Source organism: Cyrtonyx montezumae, unplaced genomic scaffold (genome assembly GCF_038088225.1).
Source record: "Cyrtonyx montezumae isolate F1298 unplaced genomic scaffold, pur_monq_1.0 scaffold_8, whole genome shotgun sequence".
Taxonomy (NCBI): Eukaryota; Metazoa; Chordata; class Aves; order Galliformes; family Odontophoridae; genus Cyrtonyx; species Cyrtonyx montezumae.
Window position 1 is genome coordinate 28,936,881 of NW_027072089.1, and position 23,468 is coordinate 28,960,348.

Below are 23,468 nucleotides of genomic sequence, written 5' to 3' on the forward strand. Positions count from 1 at the left end.
TTTTGTCATCATGCTGTATCATCTACGTGCTGATAGTGTACTGGAAAATACAAAGTGTAAAAAAATTTTCTCCTCTGCACAACTCAAAAAACCACAGCATTGGACCTGCAGCTCTCTCAAAGATATGGCTAGGTATGGCAAGCAAGGTACAGGCATATCTTAATCATACTGCAAAGATCTCTGGTTTTTATTTTTAGAAACCCAACAACATCCATGCTGTATTAAAAAAAAGTAACCAAATACAGTTATAATTCCAAACATACTTTGCTCTTTGATCTTTCTGTGATTCACAGAACTGACCCAGAGGTCACAAAACCTTGAGAAACCAGATCTAAGAGTGCTTATCTCTTTGTCTGGAAAGGCAGCATTTGCACATACCTTAGTCTGGAAAAGCAAAGTGTAACAATTAATTAATTGTAATTAAGGTAACAATATGTATATGTCTACATTTGATTGTGGATAAGAAAACAGCACTAATAATTATGCAGCTATAGTATCTGTCATAAGTTATGACAGAATTGACTTTGCCTCTACAGTTAATCTCTTGCATATATACTCTGAAAAAATGACTGGACATTAGGCTTTCCAAATTTTTGTTTGTTGTTTTGCCCTCTTAAATGACAAATCAAGCTTCCTTGATGAGCTGCTGCTACTTACTGCTCAGACTGTGGCTACCCATCTCATTTGCAATTCTGTACTCAATTTCTTGAGCTATTAAGCAACAGAACAGCCTTTATGACATCTTGTATAGAAAACGAAGTAGACAATCACAGTCACTAACTGTATCATGAAATGTATCTTCCACCATTCAAATTCAGTCACTATCTTCAGCTCAAGCAGTAGATCTGCTTCTTCCTAAACCATCCTCTTGGTTCACTGTCTTTGCTTCCACTTGCTTCCTCCAGCTACAAACTCCCTTCCCAAACAATCCCAGACATAGCCTTTCCAAGTAGCCTCTTAGCAGTGCTCTAAAACTCATCCCCTAAACTCTGATTTCCCAGTTTTTCTCCACCCTGAAGGACCCAGCTCTTCTCCTAACTACAGGTGCTCATTAAACACTCTTTTCCTAAATGCTAGTAACTCCTCAATATCTTCCCAGCCTCCTTCCAAGCCCTTTTCATAGCTTCTTTCCCCTGAACACATCTCCATTCCTCTGATCAACCAGTAATTTAATAGTTTTTTCTACTGTCATTTTAAAGAAAGGTCAGACAGCTTGTTCTTAAGTTTCCCAGAAAAAAAGAAAAAAATGAAAAAATGAAAAAAAAAATCAATCTGCATTTTTAAGGATGAAAAAAAAGTTAATGCACATTACTGAAAAGTATGAAAAAAAACAACAAAATATTTAAGGATATGTACAGACAATTGTAACTGAAAGGGTTAAATATTATCTTCTTTTTGCTTGGAGATAGAATGTAGCAACTAATTCTTTGAATGCTCTTAGCCTAATATAATAAAATTCATATAGTAAATTCAAGATAAACTACCTTTATTGATGACTTAAGCAAACGTGGTTTCTCCACAATGCATACATTCTAAGTTCCTGGCAATTACATTGCCAAGCTGAGACATCACTCCAAGCTGGGAAAGATATTTAAGTCTTGAGATGTGCTAACACTATCCACACAAAGAAAAGTGTTATATTTGGTGTAGTGTTTAGTGTTAACAAATCTGTGTATAGCAACACATCATATGATGAAGGGTCAGATAAATAATAAACACTGTGGATACAGGAGTAAGATTTGAGCATTTCTGAATACAGAAAAAAATGTACCCATTCTTGTCAAAAGCTTTAATAAACTGGTTTCATCTCATCAGTGAGGAGGGAAATAGATAGCATTGAACTACAGCATGAAATTGAAGTTCAAAAAAATAGGAGATCTAAATCTACAAACAAACCAAAATACAGAAGTCTGTATATGTTTGTATATTTTACAGAATACAGAATAAAATACAGAAATAATGTATTACGCTATTAATCTGTTGAACATAGGAACATACAGAACTCCAGCACATGCCAACTCAAACAAGACTTTATAGGAGCCTCTTTTTGCTTGAAAATTGCATCCAACCTAGAAGCATGGGAGAAAATTCACGTTATTTTGAAGCATCACAGTTCACTGCTCTTCTCAGATGGTAACTTCATACGCCACAGTCAACTATCGTGAACAATGCTATTTTGGAAATTGGCCCCTTTTTCCAATTGCCTCTTAAATTTAGGAGAGCTATGAGAGATTAAACCTATTAATGTCAATAGAATACAAAATGATCCATACACAAGCATTTTTATCTCAAAGTTCACCCCTGTACAAAGTAATATATATATATTAAAATAAAAAGAGAGAGAGACAGAAATAAGCACTCTTTAGAAGAAATTAGGCAAGCTAAGACTGAAAGAATGCTGCTTTAGAGAGCATCTATTCTAAGAACATTTCTTTCTGCATGTGGCTATCAGTTTTTCCTTACCATATATTCCATATTGGAAGCTGGTGGATACACCTGACCCCGTAATTTATTATGAAGATCCAAGATACTTTGCATATCACTGTCTGTGATAGCCCTTTTCCCTCTCTGCTTGGCGATCCACCACTCACCATCTTCATCCATGTATTTTTCCAAAAGTTCCTCTAAGAGCGTGGCATTGGGTAGAACCATTGCAGAAACTGCTTGAGCTATGAATAGCAAGGTAGTTACTCTGAGCCATTCCTGCACTACATACTTCATGATGAAGGATCTCAGAATGCTCAGGAGTTAGCTCCAAGACAAAGTCTTTTTTCCAGGTCTGTTGGCTGCAAATGCATAAGAGAGAGTAATGTAATTTGGATGTTGAAGCACCGGTCTGTATGAATTCATTAAGCAAAAAAAAAAGTCAAACTGTAGTGTGTACAGAGTTGGCCACTGTTGATTTAGAGGGAGAAGCCAGAATGCCACCTTATTTACACTAATAAATACAAACTGCTGTTTGGAAAGATTGCTTATCTTCAACCGTATGAACTTCAGTTGTCTAAATTCTTTCATATGGATGCAAATATTCAAGTGTCTGCACACAAGAAAGCATGCTTTCTGTAACTACTTAACAGAAGCCAGACATCTATGTAGATTAGCTGTAGATAAGACTCCTAGTACTGGAATTTATAAACAAAAAGCATTCAATGTCAAAATGTGAAGTGAGAAACACAATGGAGTGTATATAAAATATCCCTTCTTGATGCATTTCAAAACCTGACTGCAATGAAAGCTTTAATTTTACGATTTCCTAATACCTAATAGAACTGAAGTTACTCAGATCTGGCAAGAAAACGGGGAGAGCTGGGGGTTACCCCATTCATCAAACAACAACAACAAAAAAGCACGGACAACACTTGAAAAAGTACTCCTGCATCAAGAACGCAGCATGCCAACGATGTCTGTTACGTGACTGAGCGACGCGGGGAGGAAAGCCACGGTGCCTCCCACCCCCTAGGGGGAAAAAAAAGCGTGAATCCCGCCACTGCCCGAGCCCGACCCGCCGCTGGGAGCACAACAAAAAGAGGCGGAGGAGCAGCGCGGGGCTCTCCCAGCACAGAGCGGCCACCACGGAGCCGCGTCCCGGCCCGGCCCTGAGGCCCGCGGGGAGTGCACCCCCCCCTGGATGGAGCCTCCGCCCCCGGGCTGGATGCTGCCCTTACCCTCCGGCGGCTGCCTCCTCTCTCCAAAGCCAGCTTTGCTCCGCTGCCCACCGCCTCGCCAGGCCCGCTCCGGGCTCGGGGGGGCTGGGAAGGGGGCCCCGGGCACGGCCTCGCCCCAGCGGTGGTTGCTGGGTTGCGAACAAGTCGTACCGGCTTGCTCGCTGCCGCCCCTGGGAGCTCCACGCTTCTTTCCTCCAGACTCCCGCCTCGCCGGGCATTTATCGCGGGCGGTGGTGACGTGAGGCGGCCACCCCTCCCGGCACCCCGCGGGGCGGGCCGCGATCCGGGCTCCGGACTCCGGGCTCCGGGCTCCGGGCCCCGCCGCCTCCCCCCGATCCCCGCACCTGGGCGGTCGCGATCTCTGCCTCTGCCTTGTTCCAGCCAAAGTCGTGGCTCAGAAAAGGTCGAGAAGGGGCCCTGCTCCCTTGCCACCTCCATCCGTGGGCAGCTGGCGAGAGGATGCTGAGCGGTTGGATGGCTTCAGCAAAGCCAAAAAGCTGGGTGTTCAGCTGTCAAAAGCACAGGCCGTGTGAATGCAGCAAGAGGTATCAGGGCAGGAATTTTGAATTGTGGGTTCAGACCCACTGCACTACCAGGCTTTGCTTCACAAAATAGAATGGAAAAGCTTGTGGCAACTTATTTTTCCAGCAAAACTGTGTATAAGAGGTGCCGTTTTGCATTATATTTACATCAAAGTCCTATAGCCCTGTTATTATTTTTTATCCAAGCCACTAGAGACAATGGTTTACTTATTTAGTATAATTTGTTGCACTAAGCTAACAGTGGGATTGACCAGCTTCCAGTCTTCACAGGACTGCTGTACCAGCTTGCAAAGGTTTTCTGTATTTTCGTTTTCAGCTATTGAGAGGCTGAGGTTAAAATTCATCAGAATCCAGCTGGCTTCAGGCCGGCTCCATAAATGCTTCCAAATTTCTTGGGCCCAAGAGAAACAATGCTGTGCAAGGAACACACTGCTTCTTACTGAACCCTCTCTTTCTCCCTCTTAGTTATAATTTCCTTAAAAACTTTGAGTGTCACCTGTCTTACAAGCTGCCATGGTTACTCTGCTACTTATGCACCACAATATGTAATATGTAATTATGCTCTATATTGGTTGATCTTTATTATTATTATTATTTTTTCTGAGCAGATATAGGGACTTCTGCATCCAAGTATCATTTTCATAGCAATGTCATCTGAGTTAATATTCCACACTGCATTGGATACACAAATTACATGCAAGATATTTTCAAGATTTATGCTCCAGGATACCTTAACACTGCCAGCTGATCAAGGGTCAGGAATGTCCCACTGCTCTGCACTGATGCAGCCTCACCTTGAGCATTGTGTGCAGTTTTGTGTTCCACAATATAAGAAGGATAGAAAACTACTAGAGAGCATCCAAAGGATGGCTACAAAGATGGTGCAAGATGTCAAGATGTATCTGTAAAGTCACTGTTGTTTTTTTTTCAGCAGAGAAAAAGAGTCAAAGGTGGCTCATAGCTTCCTCACAAGGGGTTTTTCTACCTGGTGACAGCAAGAGGACCTTAGGGAACAGCACTAAGCTGCACAAGGCAAGGATCAGATGGGTTTTAGGAAAAGGTACTTCACAAGAAGACGGTCAGGTACTGGAACATGCTCTGCAGGGCAGCGGTCATGGCACCAAGTCTGCCAGAGTTCAAGGAGCATTTGGACAATGCTCTCAGACATAGGGTTTGGATTTTGGGTGGTCCTGTGTGGAGCCAGGAGTTGGACTTGATGACCTTGTGGGTCCCTTTCAACTTAAGGTATGGTATAATTCATAGGTTCATTAGGTTGGAAAGGACCTACAAGATCATCTAGTCCAACCATCAATTCAATTATTCTGTGACATCTGTCATTATTTATAGAGAAGAACAAGCATGACTAGTAAGTAGCCTGTTCATCCAAATGAGTATGAATAAAGGGGAAGAAAAAAAAATTAGAACTTGAAAGAGTCATCTTGTTTGATGTAGTTACAAAGACATTCAGAGACGAAGTCTTGGGGTTGGAAGTGATCACAGAATTGTAGGGGTCTTAAAGGTCAGCTAATCCAAAGGAGCGTGGCCAGCAGGTTGAGGAAGGTGATTCTGCCCCTCTAGTCTGTGCTGATGAGGCCTCACCTGTACTACTACATCCAGATGTGGAGTCCTTAGTACAGGACAGACATGGAGCTGTTGGAGTGTGTCCAGAGGAGGGCCACAAAAATGACCAAAGGGGTGGAACACGTTTCCTACGAGGACAGACTGAAAGAACTGGGGCTGTTCAGCCTGGAGAAGAGAAGGCTCCAAGATGACCTGATAGCAGCCTTTCAGTATCTAAAGGGGAGCTACAGGAAAGAAGTGGACAGGTTCTTTAGCAGGGTCTGTTGTGATAGAGCAAGGGAAAATGGTTCCAAGCTCAAAGAGGTTAGATTTAGGTTGGGTATAAGGAAAAAGCCTTTTACAGTGAGGATAGTGAGACACTGGAACAGGTTGCCCTGAGGTGTAGTTGTGCTCCATCCACGGAGACTTTCAAGGTGAGGCTGGATCATGCCCTGGGCAACCTGATTTAGCTGTGCTTGTCCCTGTTTATTGCAGGGGAGTTGGATTAGACCTTTACAGGTCCCTTCCATCTCTAAGGATTCTACTATTCTGGTTCCAACCCTCCTGCTGTGGACAGGATTGCTATGTGCTAAATCAGGTGGCCCCATTCAACCTGACCTTATATGCCTCTGGGGATGGGGCTTTCACAACTTCTCTGGGCAACTTCTTACTTCTCCAATGTCTCATCATCTGCTGAGTAAAGAATTTCTTCCTAACACCTAGATCTCCCCTCCTTTATTTTAAAACTGGTCACCCCTGTCCTATCACTATCTGAACATGTATAAAGCCAGTCTCCATTTCATACATAAGCTCCTATTAAATACTGTGACCATCTAACCTATTCCTTATCCATCAAACAGTCTGCCCTTCGAATTCATATAACTGCAACTTAGAGATAAGATTTTGGTGTGGGACCTTATCGTAGGCTTTTTAAATGTCCAGGTAGACAATATGAGTCATCTGTCTACTGATGCTGTCACTCCATTGTAGAAAGCCACATGATTGGTCAGGTATGATCTTCATGAAGTTTTGCTGGCTGTATTGAATCACCTCCATGCTTTGCATGTGCCTTAACATGTCTTCCAAGAGGATCTGTTCCACAGTCTTCTGTGGCACAGACATGAGGCTCAGTGGCCTGTAGCTCCCCAGGCCTTCTTAAAAATAAGAGCGATGTTTCCCTTTCTTCCAGTCTCCAAGAACTTCACTTGACAGCCACAACTTGGCCCTTCATCAGCCAGCTACTTCCAGGGCTTGAGATGCATGGCAATGGACTATAGGGCCCATAGACTTGTGCACATCCAGTCTTAACAGGTGGTCTCAGACTTGCTCTTTGCTTGCAGTGGGAAGGATTTGCTCCCTCTTATTCCACCTACAGGTTCAGCTACTTGAGAGACATGGGACTGACTGCCAATGAAGACTGAGGCAGAGAACTTGCTGAGTACCTCAGCCTTCATGTCTATTGGCTCCAGTTCTCCGTTCAGAGGGAGTACACACTCCTTGACCTTTCTCTTCTAACCAATGTACCCATAGAATCCCTTCTTGCTATTTTTCATATCCCTCACCAGGTTCAGTTCCATATATGCCTTGCATTTCCTTATCTTACGTCTACATCACCCATACCAAACCATTTATTCTTTATAAAGGTACAAGTGGTACATCATTAGAAAGCAGCAGAAAAAGTTAATAGTTATAGCTGATTGTGGATATTATCATATCCAAGAAACTGAAAAAATCTAATCTGAGGGAATGATGATATTTATGGAGTTCCATGCAGTCGCTGGGAAGTTCAGTAGTTGTCCTTGTACATTAGCACTGGACACTTGCTGAACTTGTTATATAAAACATAAAATATCTTTCATTCTCAGTGTTCATCACACTTTTCAGAAAGCACTTGTTCATATTTGGTCTTTGTCGAATTGAATACTTTATAATGTTATCATGCAGGTTTTTAAATGAATTAAATAAATAATACAGAAAGAGAACGTTCTCATTGAATTTTTGTTTGTTTGTTTGTTTGTTTGATTTTTGTTTGTGCTTTTTTTTGTTTGTTTTGTTTTGTTTTTTGGTTGGTTTTTTTTCAGTTCGGTTAATTTATCAGTAAGTGAATAAACCCTTTACACTCTGTGACCGTGCCCTGTGTATTTGATTTATGGCTCTATGATTTGTGACCACATAAAAGTGTTGTGACTTTGAAAAATGGGATTTTGGTCTATCCACTAATTTTGTTTGCACATAAATGCAATTGCCTGAATCCGTTGTCTTGATCATCTTCGGGGAGATAATCTTTTCCCTTTGCTTTAATCTGGATTGATTTAAATCTCTGACACTGTGGGTATAACTACCATCCATAATTTAAAATTGTTAAAACAATCAATTAGGCACCATTACATCTCCTGAAACTAAAACTAACCATCTTCCCTTCCCAGAGGCACATGCAGACAAGACTACATGCAAACTGCATGAATAACAGTTTTCTAAATTGCTGATGCTTAAACATAAAAACAAAACAAAACAAAAAAACTGAAAAAAATCACAATGGTGCACCAGATACATGCTGGATGAGCAACAGGAATATGGCACTGAAAAAATCTTGGAAGGGAATATTTTTAGCACAAACTCTGGCTAAAATGCTTTCAGTTTTGAAGGGAAGAGTACCTTCTGCTGTTTGAGCCTTTCCAACAATCTCTGTAAATAAAAAAAGAATTGGATGAGGGATATTTTACTTCATCATCAATGTTTTCCTAATAGATAACATATGCAGGGTTCTCAATTGTGGATAATTAGATAAAGAAAAAGGGGCACCACCAAGTAAGTAAGAAAGCAAAGCAGACTCTACTACATATAATGCATACTTAGCAAATCTAGATTATTAAATCTGGGCTTTTACATAAAAACAGAAGGAAAACTCAAAACCCAGACTATCTTTCTTTTGATTTTTAACATCTTTGGTTAATATGCCACCTGGTTTACTACTTGACACTGCAGTGTCACATGTACAAAAATGCTGCTATTTCAAATCAGGCCTGCCCCATTGGATTCTGTGCCTTCTTAGTTTCATCTTGTGGTAACTGCCTCCAGCTTCCATAAAAATGGCAAAGCAGGAGACTTCTTAGCAGACAAATCTGTAAGTTAGGAGAGCAATTGTTACATTTCAATATCTGCTTGATGCAGAGTGGGCTCGAGTGCTCCTTTGTCAGAATAAGCCCACCGTGATTTTGAGTGATCTGATATGATTTTGCTTTTGGTGGTAGTGTTTAATTTTACAAGTAAATATAGATGAAGATAGGAAAAGAAAAATGAAGTATATTTAACTGTAAGTTGGTGATTAAAATGCAGAGAGTGTGGTCAAATCCTGGCTTTTAGCTTTTGTCCAAACTTCCTCTAGAGGTTTTGAATTTTTTTTCCTGAGCAGGTTTAAAAAAAAGTCACAAAAGGAAAAGACAGTGAAAGAAGTAAAGGGAGGTGTGGTGGGAACCTCTTAACCAAAACAAAATTATTTTAATGTTGCAATATTTTTTGATAACTGGTTTCCTTCAACTGAAAATGCCTCACCCAAATCCATCATTGAGGACAGCTTTAATGGTGACTGAGAGGCAGAACTCAACAAAAAAACAATGCAACATAGCTTTCCTGTGGCCAGATTTCCCAAGGTAAAAAAATGCGTAAACATCCCACATAATCTATCAGAAATTTACACAAATGCCTGAGTGCTCTCCATTATACAAGGTAGCACTGCGAAACATTTCCTTTTATGAACAGGCTTTACTATGCACTGTTTAGTACAGTTTTTGCCACATGCTGTTTGGTAGTTCACCATCAGAATTCACAAAGATCATGGTTCCCCACTGTCTCTCAGAGGAGCCTGAAAAATATTTAAAAGATCAGCACTTAACAACGACATTCATAACGCTTCAATTATATTTGCTTTTGGGAAAAGAACCATAGCTTTTATCATGGATTATCTCCATCACTATGATGGAGAGCAAAATTGGCAAGAATATTTTTCTGTACTGTCTTCACTGGCTATTTCTCCTAAGTGACTGAAAAATAATCACAGTTGTCTGTGAAAGAAAATGAAAAAATCAAATTTCTATTGCATTTTAAAGATACATAAAATAAAAGAACAATTATTTGAACACAATTTTTTATAAGTTAGAAACAGGTAACATGAACATTTTACTTTTATGTTACCAGTTTAAAAGGATTCAATTTAAGATTGGAATGCAATGATTGCATGAGGACAGAAATAAGATTGTGTTGTGGCATTATTTTGAAAAACATTCCTTTTTGGCTATTCACAATGATTGGAATCAATTATTTCTACTTAGGGGAGCTTCTACTTTGTTTATAATTGAGATTAAGTACAGCTAACTTTTTCAGCTTTATTTTGTTCAAGATCAACAATAACATTTATCATCTATTAACATTCTGCAACTAGTATGAAATCCAAAGAAGTCTTCAACCAATGGAGAAATCACCGAACCACAGGATCACAGAATGGTTGAGGTTGTCAGGAGCTCTGGAGACATTTACCCCAACTCCTCCCTGCTGAAGCATGGATGCTCAGAGCAGAGTGCCTAGGGCCATGTCCAAGCAGCTTCTGGATATCTCCAAGGAGGAGACCCCACAGCCTCTCTGGGCAACCTGTGCCAGTGCTCCACTATCCACACAATAAAGAAATGCTTCCTAATGTCAGAGCTAAAAGGCACTGGGGAGATGGAATAAGAGGAAGGCAAGCTATCATTAAAAACAAACAAAAAAATTTCATTATTTAAATTTTTGTAAAGGTATGTTTTAGAAGAATAATACAGGAAATTGTTCTAATTGTGAAACATTTTCCTAATTATACATCTACTGATTTTTTCTTCAGAAAGTATATTATTGACCAAAAAGAAAAAGTGCTGAAATGAAGAACAGTTCCTTTCTCACGGAAATAATCTATTTAGATATTAACAAATATATTCATTGATGCAATATGCTTATTAATAAAATATAGCAAAAGACAAGCACATACTCGCTTTCTTCTACACAGCATCACAGGAGATAATCAGTCAGTGCCTAAAAGACTAGATTTCAATTCCTACTCATCTCTAAAAGTATTTTTGCCCCATTGTGCTTAGTTAGTTAATACCAACAACCCCCCCCACCACCACCACCTGTACCTTACAGTGTCAAGATGGAATTCTCTCTGTCACTTCTATTTTACAAAATAACCAAGTATGCTTGGATCCAGGAAGATGTCTATTAATGGTTTGTAACTCAGTGATGAGGATACTTCTGAACTCACAGAGAAAACCCATGTCTGCATTTAACTGATTTGAAATATATAGTATTAATTAGAGCAAGCTTTTTTTTTTTTTTTTTGTCTCCTCTTTTTCAAGCTCACAGACAAATGCTTGTCTCATTTTTTATTTGTTGTTGTTGTTTGGTTTTTTATTTGTTTTGCTTAGTAGATATACTCAGAGAGTTGCAACAAATTCAGGCCTTAAGGACAGTCCTTGCAGTCCTGTCTCAGAAACATTTTGTTCCAAGTCCAACATTTTGTTCCAGCTGCTGAATGATTTGGAATAGAACTGGGAACTTTGCTGGTGGTTTTTATTGTCTCCAGCTCTTTGCCACATAATTTAACAGAATAATTTAACAACACTAATTGTTGCTCTTGTGCTCATGGTATTGCTTCAGGGGCAGGATTTGAACAGCTTTTACTCCAAGATGAGTGGATATCATCCTGAGAAGTTTTGAACAAAACATGGTCAAAAATGAATGTGCTTATACCATATGGTTGACTGTTTAATAATAAATTTATTTGTATGAATTATTTGAACTGCATAGCTGAAGAAGCAACTGAAGTTTTCACCCCTTTCTGCCAGTTAGATTAGAGGATTTAATTTCACTGTGGTTTACAGTTAAATGGTAATGGCACAATCCTGTTTACATTAGATTCTCTGAGAGTAATTAATTCAGTCTTTACTCTAGAAAAGAAATGTCTTGATTTAGCCATCTCCAGAGCATGTTAAACTTTCTAGTGAGGTGGGAATATCATTATTTTTCAGGTTCACTGTTAAATGTAGTACTTCTATAAACATTTGAATTACAGTAAACTGTGAAGACAAAAAGGAAGAAAGATGTTTGCAAATGTATGGAGAAGTATGTCCTTGGACCAAGATCTTTCCAATGAACATTATCTGGGGGGTCTATATCTTATGATTTTTGTTTTTGTTCTTCTCTTCCATCTCCATCCTGGGAATAAATACCATCTGCCCAAGCATTTTAATTGCTTGCCGTAGTTGGATGGCACTGAATCACAGATGTGATGTGAAGTTTAAATATTTTAAATCATTTATTTTTCTCAACATCTAATTCTAGTCAAAGGAAATATTAGAATGGTGAGAATATATAATGAACATGAAAAGTACCCCGCTGATTCAAATGCATGGTCTATATAGCCCAGTGCTCTGTCTCCAATGCTAGCAATGGAGGAGGTTGTGCAGAGAGCGTAGTGAGCAACTTTCCACTTTTTGTTTTCCTTGCAGGCTGAGCTGCAGACCACCAATGGCCAGCCTTGGGAGAACAAGCCCTGCCCCACTGCCTCTGTTCATGGCAGGGCATACTGGACTCAGGAGCACAGGAACTGGAGATCTTCACTGCCTCATCTGAGGATGAGAAGAGTCATTCACTGACCATTTGAACTTCTGCAACCTGTGTCTCTACTGATAACACAATCATCACTCACAAGTTTTTTATGTTACTCTACCACCAGGCCCACAGGATATATCTATCCGTAATTTGGTGGTGGTAGTTTTGTAAAATTGATAAGTATGCAGTTGGCCTGATATATTTTGCCAGTGATGACTTCTGGAGAGCCTGCAACTCTACTCCCTCTTAAAAGCACGTGGAAACATAAGAAGAATGGCTGTTGGCATTCTTCATTCTGCAGTGATTAATAGATCATCCTCAATTGGGGAAAATAATACAGATATCTGTGCCAAGCTCTTTTGGGCACTGAACAAACTTGAAGACACAGTGATGGTGAGTAAGATACTATGGGTATCTGGAAGCCACTAACTCACACTCCAGATAGTGTATTGCCAGTAACTTCCAGACTGGCCTTTGATGTATGACTCTATGTGAAATGTGCATTTTGCTTAGTGGAAGGAAGGCGGACACCCATTTGTGTTAGGACCTGACGTCCTTTTAAAGTTTGCCTGCTTTATTCTTCAGGGTTGCAATAAGTATGGGAATCAAGTTTTTACTAGCTGAATCAACTTTTACTCAGGTAGATAGTGATTGGACGAGAGGAAATGGTCTTAAGCTCAAGGAGCAGAGGTTTAGATTAGGTGTCAGAGGGAAGTTCTTCACAGAGACAGTGGTGAGGTGCTGGACCAGGCTGTGGATGCTCCATCCATGGTGGTGTTCAAGACAAGGTTGGATGAGGTGTGAGGAGCAGCTGAAGTCAACTGATCTGTTCAGCCCAGTGCAGAGGAACTGAGAGAAGGTCTCACAGCAGATGCAGCTCTTCATAGGGAGTGGAGGGGCAGCGCTGAGCTCTGCTCTCCATGACAGCAACAGGGCCAGAGGGAATGGCACAGAGCTGTGTCAGGGGATGTTCAGTTTGGGGACTGGGAGATGCTTCTGCACCAGAGGGTGGTCGGGCACGGATACAGTCTTCCCCACGGCAGTGGTCATAGCACAGAGCTGCTGGAGTTCAAGAACTGTTTGGACACTGCACTCAAGCATAGAGTTTGATTTTTGGGTGGTTTTGTATGGACTCAGGAGATGGACACAATGACCCTTGTGGGTCCCTTCCAACTCAGGATATTCTGTGACTCTATGAATCTATCTCTAAGAAGCATATTTTAACCTTGAGACATCCTCTGCCATAATTGCAACTCTATCTTAGAGTCAACTTCTGGTTCCCACACCACACATCTTAAAAGCTGTTTGCCATGTTGAATTTGAGAGATGTAGGGGAAGAACAGGTCTACTTCCTCACTTACATTATAATTGAAACAAAATGGCAAACCCAGCTGATAGTGGCTTCAGTAGAGCATCTTCATCTGTGAAATGTGTTCAGGTAACCAAAACTAAATAATCTGTAACAGTATCTATAAAACATTGCACCACCCAAACCCTCCCTATCAACCATCTTGGCAGCAACAGTTCTCCTAGAGGCCCAGTGAAGCCAGCACTTTTGCCTAAGTCAGACAATACATCTAACATCTATAATGATAAATAACAAATCCTGTCATGAAATGCATAATGATGTACTGGGCTTTCATTCATTATAATCATGTCTTTTTAATTTGGGCAAAATCAGGCAGAGGCATCATAACTCTATTGATCATAAGTGTCATTCCCCTAGAGGAAGGATTTTAGGGAGCAGATGTCCCCAGGAACAGCAGAAGCCAAAGGAACAAAAGAAATACTGGAGGTTATGTCTATGATACAGCTAGTACATCTAAAGTATGAGACAGTTTTAAGTCATTCAGCATAATTTGTATTATTTAGCTATATTAGTTCTGAGTTGGTGCTACGATTTTGCAATACCATAGCTAAAAGGTCAGGTGAAATTACCTTCCCCCACATCCCAATACTAAAAGTTGAACACTCAGTATACAACTGTTCAAGGATCAGTAATAATATTTAATTCTGGTTTTATTTTGGCATGACTGAGCATTCTAATTTTTCTGTTATAGGTTCTTATTAATCTCTTCTTCTTTTCAATAAATTGCTCATACCCTGCTGTGCAAGAACAAGATCTTTATAAATTATACCAGCATGGATATTTATGATCCATTTATTAAGAATTAATTTGTCATCCTACACATCACCTCAGTTTCCAATAGCAACTTATTCCAGTTGGAAAAAAAAACAACGCAATGTTTAAAATAAAGAAATTAAGATTATTGCATGTTATTATATTTTTTCGATTTCCAGATAAATTTAATTAAATATATAATTTCACCATGTCATGAAGGGAAAGAATGGTTTAAAAATGGATTAATAAATAAAGATTTAATTAGAATTACAAAGGACAACTAAAACCATGAACTTTGTCCATTGGAATATTGCTCTTTCATAAGCAGATCTTTGAAGAAGGGGCTCATTAGCATATTTCTATATTTTGCCCTGGAGCACTTCAGCCAGACTTATTCAAGTTTCATTAATATTTTAAAATTTGTGGCAAAAATGTAACTTTAATTATAGGTTGGATTATTTGAAAATTAAAATACTGCCTTTAGCTGTACTAAAAGAACACTCAGAAGAGACCTTGTGAGAATCTTATTTCTCCCTAAATCCCACAAGATGGAATCAATTTCAGTTTTAATTAATAGCTTATTTGCCAGTCATTTACAATTCAGTGTGTAGCCTTGACTGTTAGCACCTCTAAATACTCATTCCTAACACTGGGTAAATTATTTTGCAGTATCAGGAAAAAGTCTGTGACGCAGTGTCTGTTTTGGAGGCACTGACAGCTTTAGGAATCGTTCCATGTAGCACATTTTGTTGTATCAAGGGAAGATCATAAAAGTGCAAGACTGGCAGTCCAGCCTGCTGCAGGCAAAGCAGAAGGAAATGTTCTTTCTTCATTTCTTCTTTAAACTTAACAGTGTCCAGTGTTGATTTAAGGACACCATCCAATCACCAGATTCTCTTTTCCACTTCCTTCTATTCCTCTCCTCCACAATTCTATTCTGCTGTGATCTTCCACCAGCAACCAGGCCCTCTACTCCCACTCCTTCACAGCATGACCAAGTCCATTATATTCTTCCGCATCAGCTTTGCTGCTGTGTAATACACACCTCACATTGGCAACTCCAATGCCTCTTCTTCTCAGTAGCAATCTCTTCACAGGTCTCAAACTTCCTACCTCATCTCTCAAAATACCTGGACATGTTTTTTAAGTAGATACACAATTTATTTACCACTTTTTTGCATGTGCCATATGAGTTATGCATTATAAAATCTTGTATTTGGCAGCAGCATGGGTGTGGGTACACAGATGTCTGGAAAATATAGAGATGTTTATTGGAGAACTCCTTTTCCCACTAATCTCACATTTAATTGATCTTCCATACCCTGATGTTCTGTACTCAGTAATTCCACTTTTACATCCACAGCTGCTGCAGAGGACTGCAAAGCCACACAGCTAAAGGAGCTACAACAGGAAGGCACAAGAGGATTTGAGTTGCTTTGAAAGCATAGCACCTTTACAGAGCGTAGGTTATTTGCATCAAAACACTGACTTGTCCTCTGAATAGCTAGGTTATAAAACAAAATTAACTGCTTACAGAATGTGGGGCCCCAGGAAAGGAAGTTCAAGCAAGTCATATAGTAAACGTCTTGCAAAGAAGCTTTCAGATTTGCAAAGTCAATTGGCACTTTCCAAAGCAGTGTCGCCAATGTCAGCCAGGCAAGTGCCATTGAAAACACCACCAGGGTAAATACTGAAAGGTCAGCTTCCCTTTTGTGCCAGCTGTGTGTGCCTGTTCTCCAGCCTTCTCCCTCTAAACAGACTGATATCTGTATGTGCACAAATATTAAAACATACATTCTTACACTGGTGCCAGTGCCTGTTTTTCTTAAAGAAGCAATATTTATATATGCAAACAAGACAGTTACAGAGGGTATAGGCTGCAATATTTTAACACTACAGTCCCTCCTTGGCTTAAAAAACAAAAAGGGAAAAGGAACAGGTTTCTGCTGATGTGGATGACAGCTTTGGGATTTTGGCATCTTGGCAGTAGTATGATACCTGACCAATCTGAGGATAAACTTTATGAGCCATACAGTTTTTTGCAACTGGTCCTACTGAGGATGTTATAAAATTTCATAGAATCAAAGAATCCTTAGAATTTGGAAGGCACCTGTAAACATCATCCAGTCCTAGTCCAACTCCCCTGCAATGAACAGGCACATCCACAGATAGATCACATCCTCCAGGGCCTGATCCATCGTCACCTTAAAAGTCTTCAGGGACATGGCATCCACCACATCTCTGGGCAACCTGTTCCACTGCCTCATCACTCACACTATAAAAGACTTTTTCCTTATATCCTTATATCCAGTTTAGTGCAACCAAATGGAAGGAACAACATTTGATCAAAATTTGTTGCCTTTGGAAAAGAAATCTGATGTGGATTCATTTTAATCAGTTTGTACCATGCAAGAAATACACTGACTGCAAAGGAGTTTTGAAATGTCCAAAATGCAGTGAAGCTGCTAGAATTATGGTCTGGATCTTGCTGGGATCAGAGAGGTAGAAGGCTTTCTCACCTTTCTGGCACACATCAAGGAGAGTGCATAACAGTCCATGGATGGTACAGTATGATTGCACAAATGATAAATATTAGGGTTGGTTTGGTGAACTGTTGTGTTGGCCCCCATATGGGAAAGATATCACTAATGATCTAGAAGAGTAAATTCCCCAAATGCTAATGCACAGGGAAAATGAAGATTTTGATTCCTTCTGGATTCCGCTGTACAAATCAAAATGATTCAATAATGAAGGAGAACAAGGAGCTATTCCTAAAATAATACTGATGGTTATAGATATGTCATTTTCAGTTAGAAAACATCTGTGTTTGTGCTTCTTAGAGTTGTAATGAAATGGCACATAATTTCTGATCACTTTAAAAACAAGTCTACCATTAGGAAGGTAATATTTTAATATTTGAGTTTTTCTCATTTTGTGATAGTAGATTGTGTTATAGTTATGATATGTGTATATTAGTTTTTAAAAATATCTCACAATAGGTCATTCAATATCAGTAAAATGGCAAAACATTTCGAGTTACATGTAAATTTCACAGGGCATGTAGTAGGGAGTTTTTATTAAAAGGTGCTTATGCCTGGAGTTTTTCTTAGAAAATTTTCAGAGGTAGAAATTATGAAGCATGATGCCCAGGGTTTTGTTGAAAACTTGCAGATGACAATTTTTTTAAAATTTGTTGTGTCACTTTTCTTCTAAATATTTCATATCACATGGATTTACAACTGAATTGCTACTTATAAATGATAACATATCAAATTATCAAAATAATGATCGTAATAAAAGAGCAGACAGCACTAATGTGGTGACTCACCTGTAAGTGGACAAATTTTAACTCTACTTGCTCTCTCCCCTCAGTCGGCTTTCCTCTTCTCAACAACTTCCTGACACTAGTACCATCCATTCAGAGACATATGGTAAAGTTTTGAAAAACGATCGACTCACATCTATACTTAAGTAATCACAATAAAAATAACTTAAATTTCTAAGTTTACCAAAATATACATTAGAAAAAAAATGCCCTGAGAGAGTCTATACTACATTATTTCCAAATGTATAATAAATAACACATTTCTATAAAAATGCTAGGAGAACAAATTCTTCCAACATCTGACTGTTTAAGAGACAAATCACATAAAGGAAAGAGAGTTAAGTGCAGGAAAGATGTTTTGGCATTGGTGATGTCTATAGTGTTTTCTCAAGGAACCTGAAGTTTGAAGTCCTTCTGATTTTAAAGATTTTTATGAGTATCTTAAATTACAGTATATCTATTTCCATATGTAGAAGAGTGACCTAGAAAATATGAAAAAAATATTCTTTTCAATATCCAACTGCTTATCCAACTTCCATATCTTGCCATGTTGATGCTCTCAGTGCAATATCTTTATCAGTTCTAAAAGAGCTCCATGACTAGTTCCAACATTCTCTTCTGTGTGAAATGCCATTCCCAAGTCTGTTTGGTTAACATTTATTCCTTCTTGCACTGCAGACATTATTTAACCCAGCCTTTGGACACCTGGTCCAAACACATCCTTAAACTCATAGTGCATTTGGTAACAAAAGACAAGTCCCACTTGCCTCCCATCTGAACTGGAAGTATCTTATAGTCCAGGGGAGCCATCTGGAAGGCCATCTGGTGGTTCAGATTTGGTGAATAGACATCTATTTTTGACAGTGTATTAAAAAATGCTTAAACAGGACTGATATATTTTGAAGTAGTTCTAGAAGACAAATTTAAATAAGCTATGAACAGTTGCATATCATACACTGAATACAGGGACTCTACTAAGTTTAATGGAATGTATATACGTACATACACACACACACACGCGCATATATATAATCTATTTATTTTTACTTCACCCTATATTTTGTGCACTTTTATTAAAATCAGAAATTTTCTCCAGTCAGCCATTCACAAATATTTTACATGGTTTACTCCCCACGATATTGTTTTAGCCATTTGTTGCCTGATAGAATGAATTTTCTCACACTCTTTCAGCTAACAGATTTCCTTTCCTTCTTTTAATCATCAGCTTTTATTCTCTGTTACCTTTCTTACGCTCATTGTTTTCATTTTTGGGTCTGAGTGCGCATCTGTTTCACTGTCATTAAAAGGCATAAGCCTGTATTTTCTCTTTTTGATGTCTACATTTAGCATTGCCCTTCAATAAGCGATGAAGTACAATATCATTAAATATCACTGCTATAAAACAGTTAATAAAACAGAAGTAGAAGTTGCATATCATGCAGTGAGAGTGTGTGGATACTGACAGATAACAGTTTATCTAAAGCAGGATCATTTTCCCTTTGCTTCTCATCTTTGTCTCTTCGATTGAGGCCTACTCCTTTGTTGGCTACAAAATATAACCTGGATCCTGATTTTGATTCACTTGATTTTCATTTGGTTTATTTTGTGTTATAAGGCATACTAGAAATACTGTACAAGATCAGTGTAGTACAAAAGGAAGCACCTTTTCAGTTTTCTATAAGGAACTGAAAAAATTAGTCTGACTCAGTTTTCTTTTGTTATGTTTTTTTGTATGTTTTCCATTCATTCTTTGAAAGCATCCTCAGTGATCTATCTCCTATGGATAGCAGCAAACTGACATGCTTATGTCATTTCCAATGCTTTGGGTTCCAGGTGCACCATTTATTTGTAGCTGTATCAAAGATCATTTGCTTCTTTGACAGAAGGGAATTCATAGATTTGTTACTAATCTCTGGGAATAAGATAGGTGGAAAAGCAATTCCTTTGTAAGCCTTAAAGTCCATCTAATATATGAAATTTTGGCTCAGGAAAACTGATGAGCTAAGAAAAAGATCAGATATAAAAATAATTAATTAAATTATATTCTTTTTTATTTACTAACCCAAGGTTTCTTGGTAATGAGACTAATTTCACTGAAACTCCTTTATTTTTCCCAGCTAAAAATGATAATAATATTCATTAATGAGATCATCTTTCTTATTTACAGAACTATTATAGATGTATGCAGATATAGTTTCAGAGATTCACTTAATTTTTTAAGAGTTCATTTAAATTAACAGCAGACTATATCTAGACTTAAATTTGCCATTTTTTAAGCAATCTAACACAGAACTCTTATTTTGCATCATCATCCTTTCAAACATATAAAAACAGTATCACTCTCCATGTCATGGCTATGCTAGAGTTGGTAATTCTTTGTGATTCAAAATAAACAAAACACTCTTGTGTTTGTCAGTGTTTCTTCCTGGAGTGCTGAATAAGACAAGTTATTTGTGCTTATTAGTTAGTGCTACTTCTCTGTCTTTTTATTCTCTATTTCTGCCTTCTTTTGTATGACTTTTTAATTAAATCTTTTCTATTAAATCTTGTCCTTTCATTACTTATTAATGTTTTCATTTGAGAGGCATGATTTTCTCTTCACACAAAAGCAGAGTCAATTTATTTCAATAACCTCATTTAGAACTAGTTATCAGTAATAAAAGAAATAATCCATTCTTTAGTTATGCAAATTGAAATGACAACCTCAGAACACGTCTTCCTAATACAATGGTCAACTGGTCCCACCTGGAATTTGGCTTTTGCTTCATGAACAAATGGGCTGAGTATTAATGTTACAGCGTCTGATGGAGGATATTTACAACTTCTAACTATGAACAGTTGACATAGATGGCTAAATGACAATGATTTCCCTGTCTAATCAGTGATGACAACTATTTCAATTTTGAAAATGTCTTTGAACACCAAAGATAACCTCATCTTGGCCAGCCCTCTGAAGAATCCTGCACTGACTATACAGGAGCTCAGATGCCTTCTTATGTATTTAAAATTCAGCAGTTTTAATAAGCCCTTCTTTACTTTTGTACAAATAACCAGATCTCATTAAACATTGTATTCACAATAACACGTTAACTGTAACACATTTTAGCCACATTCTCATAGAGATGTTTTCTGGTGACATGTCTGAACTTTTGTCACCTGCACACATCTATGCATATTTAATCCTTCCAGCTACTTTTCTTGTAAATTTTCTTTCATCAAGTAATTATTTAAAGAGAACACCAGCATTTTTTTTTTGGTAGCTTGTCAGATATTTGTCTAATTTTCTCACCTTCTTTGCATTGCCGGTGGTCTAACTTCTAGCATTTCTGGTCCTACCAGCATAATAGCAGAGTATAGTAACATTCACACTTCCTTTCAGAAAATATTTCCCAAATAAATCTAGAAGAACTTCATACCACACACTGTCTTTGTTTATCTGATAGTTTCCTATATGCAGTGAGCAATTCAGGAACATAGTTTCTACCACTAATGACAAAAAGTACTGATCAAGGATTGTTTCTTTTTTTTTTTTTTTAGAACCATATGATAAAGCTCCAGGTAATAATAAATGTATGTTAGCAGTCACATAGCCACAGATAATCCAAAATTCCTAATGATACTTGGTTCACCATGCCTTGCTGACACATCAACCTGAAAGGAAAAAGTGCACACAAGATAGTTTGCAAGTAGAGATCTCTTGCTTTCAGAGAGACAGCAACATAACTCTGAAAGTGTGTATATGAAGTTCTGTACACAGAGTTTTGCCATCCAGAGATTGAGCTCAAGTACCATCAGTGGCTTTACCATTCCAGTCTAAACTAAAACCATCTGTAGAACGAAGTAAAAAAGTAACTAACACCAGTGAAAAATTGCTGAATATTATTGAAGAATGCAAGTGAATGGATAGACAGGAGGAAATGATTTGCAAAATAAAGGATTTTGGTACTTGAATGAAAGGAGAGGTGAACTTTTTCGGAGAGTATTTGAGCTACAAACTATCGTTTCCATCTGACTCAATGCTCTGCTTCAAGTTTCTCCTTTTCCTTACCTTAGTGGCTCTTGTCTAATTATAGGTTAGCATGTTAAGAAGGAGTCAAACAGAATTGCCTTCTGTATATTGGATTTTACATGCTAACCTTTGGCTTCTATCCCCACCACAACATCAGACTGCTTGTATAAATGGTAAAAGAAACACACTGGGCCTTGAAGACAAACAGTAATCACCACTCCAGCCACAGCCCCACAGTGGCACAACCACAAAACTAGCATTCATAAAATAAGGAACTACATACAAGGAGCTACCTACTCTGAAAAATATAGACTTTTCAGATGCTAAAGGTGTTAAATATGTGTGAGCACATTTTCACCAGAGTTCCACAGAAGGTAATAGTGATATCTCAATGGCTATAATTCTGTAGCTATGCTGCATTGCAATACTTTGAATTTATCTGGTTTAGCTCAAAAATGATATAAAAAAGTAAATATTGATATTTCATTTAATTGTAGTATCTAAGGAAAAGAAAGTTTCCCAGAGAAGTATATTGGGAAACTTCTCTATTGTACTTGATTGATGTTGTAGTGTTCTCAGTTTCCCAGAGAGCTTGTGTACATGACTGGATAAAGTATCTGTGCAAGCATCTTAGCAGTGTTCCCCAAGTCCTTTGGCAGCATACAGTATCGCACAAGATGTGGCATCACATCACCTCTTGTGACAGGACACTATCTCTCAGATGGAATTAGAAATAGATGACAGAGCTGGCCTGACAGCCACACTGTGATGTGGTATTCTGGAGCTCAGGAGATGAACTGTTGACTTTTACTGGAATGATACAAAGCCTGATGTGATATGAATATCACAGACAAAAATCATAAGGAATAAATTCAAGAAGTACGTCTCAGATAATTTTGCAATTAAGAGCCTTCTTCTCATCCTCTTTCTGTCTATTGCAACAGTTTAGAATGTTGTAGTTTTACTCAACAATTTGTCTTTTTTCAGGTTTGTGATACCTTGCGCTGGTACTGATAAGCAGGAACAATTCACAATTAACTGAACTTATTCACTTTTTTCTCCCTTGCAGCTTTCAGTATGTAAATGCACTCTGCATGAACTGATGTCATTCATATTATCCATTAACATGGCTTATTATGTTTTCCAATCATGTGATATAATCCACATTTTTAAGCACAGCCACAAATTTTAAACGTGCTTTTTCTCAAGCTTGAAACATGCTATACAGCCATCATGAAGCAAATAACAGATTTCTTCCTGTCTTGTTTCATGTTATCTCATATATATATACATGCAGAAAAATTCTGAGCAAGGGAAAAGAGAAAAGGGCCTTTCAGAAAGAGTCTTCTATTTTGGAAAAGAATTTGATCTTTCTTTCTTTCTTTTAATTTGTGGTTATATATGTTTTTTGCTGAAATCAGTTTTCTGCACTATAATGAGATTTTGTTCAATTAATCTTCTAGTGTACAAGATATTTAACCTACATTATAGAAGTTGTTTGGATGTAAGAAATACTGAGGATAATAAAGTAATAGTATGTATATAACTGTTAATTTTAACTTGTTAGATCACATTTGCAACTGTCCCTGATAAAATGCAAATCACAGTT

At 38.2% G+C, this 23,468-nt stretch overlaps 1 protein-coding gene across 2 annotated transcripts in view; it reads right to left on the reverse strand.

Moving 5' to 3' along the window:
- Nucleotides 1-2,781, reverse strand: part of CRISPLD1 (cysteine rich secretory protein LCCL domain containing 1) — a 33,407-nt gene extending 30,626 nt beyond the window's left edge. Inside the window, exon 1 of one of the 2 annotated variants that reach the window (XM_065752411.1) lies at nucleotides 2,464-2,781. In XM_065752411.1, the coding sequence (XP_065608483.1) occupies nucleotides 2,464-2,721 (258 nt within the window). In that variant the 5' untranslated portion in view covers nucleotides 2,722-2,781. The remainder of the gene's footprint in view (nucleotides 1-2,463) is intronic. The other variant, XM_065752412.1, reaches the window with a different exon arrangement.
- Nucleotides 2,782-23,468: the final 20,687 nt, after the last annotated feature.